Source organism: Vigna unguiculata, chromosome 2, assembly GCF_037176805.1.
Source record: "Vigna unguiculata cultivar grain cowpea cultivar isolate G323 ecotype 2 chromosome 2, ASM3717680v1, whole genome shotgun sequence".
NCBI classification, from domain to species: domain Eukaryota; kingdom Viridiplantae; phylum Streptophyta; class Magnoliopsida; order Fabales; family Fabaceae; genus Vigna; species Vigna unguiculata.
This window is the reverse complement of record NC_140793.1, coordinates 6,324,035-6,329,962: the sequence shown is the minus strand read 5'-3', so window position 1 is coordinate 6,329,962 and position 5,928 is coordinate 6,324,035. Positions and strand designations below refer to the sequence as shown.

Here is a 5,928-nt window from a genome sequence, read left to right as displayed (position 1 = left end):
CTAAAATAATACCAATAGTTAAACATATAACTACAAGAATTTACAGATTCACAAAACATAATCAATAAAAACATTATAAATAAACTTAAAAACTAAACTTATACATCTAAATTTCTTAAATGATCTAATTATAAACCTAATTAAATTTCTAAATGATTTAAATTTAAATTATAGTCTTCGATAATAACTTGTCGTTTTCTAAAATATAATATAGCATAATATTTTGAGGTAAATTAACAATAACCACAATTTATAAGTTATTTTAAATTTAGTTATTTTTAAGGAACTCAACTATATATAAATTATTTTAAATTTAATTATTTTTAATTAAGATTTTGAGCTAAGTTAACAATAACCACAATTTCTTTTTGACCCGCTCTCCGATTTGTTACCGTAGTAATAAATAACATAGTAAACACTTAGTTTTACCTTTAGAAAAATTCCTACATCTAACCCTTAATATTAAATTTCCAAAACTATAAACAACTACCTTTCGTTGATATAACTACAACCACATCAGATTAAGGTCCCATTTGTCGTTGCCGGCCAAACCGTTTTCCATATTCGTTTTTGTTACCATCCTCATGCAAATATATGCCTACAATTTGATTCTTTCATCACTTTATATATACATAACCATTGAAGGGATGCCCTAGTTATTAGTCTCTTTTAGATCCATTTGCGATCAAATTCTACTCTTTGAAAGATTGAAGAAAAATGCCTCGTGGGTTCCAAGTTCGAGCAGCTTCAGTTACCATAGTTGCTAATTTGTTGTTCATAGCAATAACAACCCTTATGTTACTTTGGCTGCTACACTTCCGAGAAGGTGTTGCCTTCTTCAGCTCTTCCAACCCAGCCAAGATTTTCAATGTGAGTTGTTCATGAACCATTTAATTGATGATGTTGTTGTGTGATCTGACTTTTCACATGTATTTTTTTTTTTTTTATATGCAGCTCCATCCACTTCTAATGGTGATTGGATTCATTCTAGTTGGTGGGCAAGGTGAGCAAATTTCTATTCATGCCAAATTACCATGATTTTTCTGTCATCATAAATTTCTTCTTTTATAAAACCTTTTTTTTTTATGTATCGTTTGAAATTTTGTTTTAACCCAAACCTGTACAAAATTTCTACAAACCACATCTAGACAGTTCAAAACCACAATAAAAAAAATTCAATTAATTGAAAGATATCAAAATGTTAACAAAAGAATAACTAATCTTCTAAACAAAGTTAAGGAAGACATATATATAAAAAGTGTTCTAAAGTAATTGTCAACTACTCCATATATTCTTATATCTATGAAGAAAATAGTTTGTCCACGCTTGTTGAACATAGTCTAAGCCTTTTGCATCCATTGGACTTTGGTCTTTGAAATTTTGAAAAATTGAGTTGAAGTTAAAATTAGTATATATGAAAGTTAATAGTAGGTTATATATAACATGTTACTTCGTCCCAATCACTTTGATAACTAGACTGCACAAGGTTTGCCATCTATTGCATAATGTAATAGTCACACTCATAGCTTCCAATTAGTTTTTTACACTACACCCAAAGTAAAACTATTTAGATAAATAAATAATAATACAAAAAGTAAATGAATAATACAATATAAAAAATACCTTGAGGGAAATCCATGTAACCTTTTTAGTGTTGGCTGTAGTTGATTTACCACTTAATATACTATGCCAATTTGCACTAAAAAGCAATCACTGTCAGAAAATATGATATTGTATATTCAAGGTGAATGTAATAGAAGTCATATTTTAACATGGACCTAAAGAATAAAAATAATTTTAAAAGTTAACTTCTCATTGTCTGCTAATATCTCTATCAAATCATATTTATATATGAACAGTGGAAGATTTCTACCAAAAGCATTGGCATCCTAAGGAACAAAGCTAACTCTGTAACTATGGTTGTAGTAAGCTCTGTCATTGTTGCTAGTGGAACCTCTAAATTTTTTGATACATTCATTTTTGTTTCATTTTTCTACACACAAAACAAACATGACACTAGTTAGGATTAAGGATGTCAAAACTATTCGTATTTGTGGGTATCCGCGGATAAAATCCATAATGGGTAGGAAATGAATATTGTAAATGGATACTCGCAGGTAACGGGTATGGGTATTTTTTATACCCGCATGTTAACATAGTGATTATGGCTATCATAGTATTCGTACCTGTAGGTACTCGTACCCGCTATACTATAATTTAAATTTAAAAAAAAAATGTGATTATAATATTAACACATTGATTTTGAATGAGTTAATTTTTATCAATTGGTTTTGAAAAATCGTCATTTACAAAGAAACCGTTATTCAACACTATTTAAATGAATTATTTACACGTTATATGAAATTTATAAATGTTATGCATTGTATTTTTATTTGAATTTATGATTAAGTTTTGTTGTTAAATATTAAAATTTTCTTTTGTAAATACTTGCGGGTACCCATGGATATCCGTGAATATTAAAAATGTATGTGGGTACCCCATAATGGATACTCGCACGGATATGATATGAGTACATGACAGATATTTATCTAGTAGACAGTACTGTACGAGGGAGCTACTACCCTATACCCTACCCGCCTCGTTGACATCCCTAGTTAGGATACTACATATTACATATGTCACAATATTAGTAGAGATACAAACTGATGTAATGTGTGGTGTAACCAATTCCATCTGTGGTGTCATCCTCATGTGACGTTTGGGCGAGACAATGAAGGTTTGCAATGCTTGTGATACAATACCAACCTCCGATGTTGGTATAGGAACTGGAGTATCACCATAAAATATAGTATCTATCATAACCTTTTACCAAGTGAGAGGATATATCACCATGTAACATGGTGGAACCTTTAAAAGTTACAAGCTGCAATGAAAAACTAGGACAAATTCACTGTAAATGTGTAAATGAAGGGCAAATATGATGACGATTGTCCTTCAAAATTGTTGTCATATATGATAAATTTGAAAAACGATAACAATTTTTAAATGTAACCGTCATTATATATATTAAGTTGGAAAAACACTAACGGTTATTCGTATAACCGTCATTGAAAATAACGTGAAAATAACAAAATGTGCCACTGTACTTTTTTCAAGACGGTTCTTGGATAATCGTCTTTATCTAGTATTGTGGTAGACCTATTTTACACTAGTGTATAACGATTAAAGAAGATTAAAAAAGTCTCGTTGTCACCATTATTTAGGTAATTTAGGTAGGTGGCGATAGTATCAATCATGTGTTATCCAATATAAGCACTTATCATTCATGCTATATGTTAACGGTAAATATCAATTTATATTAAGGTAAAAAAAACCTTACATTTTTTAATACGTATAAACAATTAAGCAAGATGATGAACAAAATAATAATAATAATAATAATAATAATAATAATAATAATAATAATAATAATAATAAGGACATCCAACTAAGAAAAAATTTAAATAGCAGTTACTCAATTGAAAAATAAAAAGATTTTAAATACTTAATAAACTAAAAAAAAATCTAATATAAACATTTAATTAAAAATATCCAAATTTACAATAAATTAATTACATAAATTTTAAAATAGTAGTGATATAAACCCAATTTCATGACTGTTTAGTGTCTCCATTTTTTGGTATAAGTTACAGAACAACATTATTTGCAACAGCTATGATGATATACAAGTCTGTGCCTAAAAAAAGGAGGTCAGTGAAAGTGGTTCACCTTTTATTGCATCTGGTAGCTCTGGTGGCTGGAGTTCTAGGGATCACTGCAGTTTTCAAATCAAAGAAAGAAGCTCATCTTCCTGATATGTATACCTTACACTCTTGGCTAGGCATCTCAACAATATGCCTATTTGGTTTACAAGTATACCTATATTAATCCATTAATCATTCTATCTTCAGATAATTCCAATTTTCTTCTCATATTTTTCTCATCATAATTTTTCCCTTTCAGTATATCATGGGCTTCTTCTCTTACTTCTTCCCTGGTGCAGAAATGTCTACTAGAGCTTCCCTTATGCCATGGCACAGGTTTATGGGCATGACCATATTCCTTCTTGCAGTTGCCACAGCTGAAACTGGTTTGGTTCAATATTTCCAGTTTTTACACCTTTTTCGCAGCCAAGAGGCTCTCATAGTCAATTCCACTGCTCTCTTACTCTTCCTTTATGCTCTCTTTGTTGCTTTCTCTGTCACTCTCCCAAGAAGTTAGTTATTCATGAACTATCTAAGCTTCTTCATTGCACCAATCACTAAATTTATGTAATTTAATTATCATGTTGTATCATCTTGTCACAACTCAATATATTCATTTCTCTTTTTACTCTCTCCAGAGTAAATCCAAGCGAACTCCATAATTCAATATTCCATTTTCACAATTCCATGACTTATGGTTAGGGTTTACTTTTGTAGTATCACTGTTAGGAATATATATAATCAAATGGCACCTTTACTATTTTTCATTTGATAAAATACAAATTTTTTTCAATTCAATGTTAAAACTTTTATCACTACAAGAATACCACAGTCGATCGACACTACTAAGGCTAATTTCCATGATTTTTTTGTCCATTTCCTTTGGAATGACACTACTTTTCCATTAGTGTTGGCTTTGTCCTTCTCATGTTCGCTTTTAACCGACGCTATTCTTTTGTCTTAGAGTTGCAGCACCATGATTGATTCATGTAATACCACGATAACGAACAAATGAGATAGGCAGAACATTGCATGATTAAAGAAATAAGATGCGGAAGAAAGAAAGAAATGACGTAAAACTAAAAGAAAGGTACTGTGTGTATGTTACAAAAGAGAAAGAAGTAAAGCACGTATAAATAGGCTTAGTGCGGTGGATAAAAGAGGCCCATGCACACGTGTTGAATAAGTGATGTCGAACGCAAGAGAACCCAAACTACGTGTCAGTCTTTGCATTATTCTGAAGCCTGATGTTATCACTTTGACAACCCCCCTCAAGCTGGGAGTGGATGTTCAACATTCCCAGCTTGCAACGTATGAAATGAAAAACCGAGGGAGCAAGTGCTTTGGTAAGGATGTCTGCATGTTGTTCCTTACTACTGATAGGCAAAAGCTTGATAATTCCTTGTTGAACCTTTTCTCTGACAACGTGGCAATCTATCTCAATGTGTTTCTTCGTTCATGAAACACAAGGTTCATGGCAATTTGAGATGCTGATTAATTGTCACAAAACAATAATGCTGGTTGAGTGTGCTGAACGTGAAGATCTTCTAGAGGATACAATAACCATTGCAATTCACACGTCGTTGAAGCGAGAGCTCTATACTCTACTTCTGAAGAGCTCCTTGAAACGATGTTCTGCTTCTTAGATCTCCAAGAAACGGGTGAACGACCAAGATAAATAATGTATCCAATTAAGGATTTACGTGTTTCAGGGCATCCAACCTAGTCTGAATCACTAAAACCATTGAGCTTGGGCTCACTGTTTGCAGCAAGAAAAACTCCATCTCCTGGACTTTGTTTCAGATATCTTAATATACGAAGAGCAGCTTGATGATGCAGGTTGGTTGGTGCACATAATATGTTGGCTCAAGTTGTGTACAACGTACGTGATATCTGGCCGGGTATTTGTTAGATATATGAGTTTTCCATTAAGCCTCCTAAAAGATGTAGGATCTTGAAGAGGCACTCCCTGGTCTACTGTAGTGCGTTTGGAGAGATGCATGGGAGTGGAAACTGGTGCCGAGGCAAGCATGTCAGTCTCACACAGAATGCCCAAAGTATACTTTCGTTGCGAAAGATGAATTCCTCGGTTGCACTGTGCCACCTCAAGACCAAGAAAAAAGGTTAAATCCCCTAAATTTTTAATCTTAAAAGTGTCATTTAGAACTTTGGTGATATTGTTAATTTCATTCAACTCATTTCCAGTCAATATGATATCGTCAAC

General features: G+C 32.2%; 1 protein-coding gene across 1 annotated transcript; it reads left to right on the top strand.

Moving 5' to 3' along the window:
• The first annotated feature begins 717 nt into the window (after positions 1 to 717).
• LOC146888276 (putative ascorbate-specific transmembrane electron transporter 1) lies at positions 718 to 4,221 on the top strand. Its single transcript, XM_085669648.1, has 4 exons — positions 718 to 870; positions 955 to 1,003; positions 3,674 to 3,873; positions 3,964 to 4,221. Exons 1-4 carry the CDS (start codon positions 718 to 720, stop codon positions 4,219 to 4,221), a joined length of 660 nt encoding a protein of 219 aa, XP_085525774.1.
• The last annotated feature ends 1,707 nt before the right edge of the window (positions 4,222 to 5,928 follow it).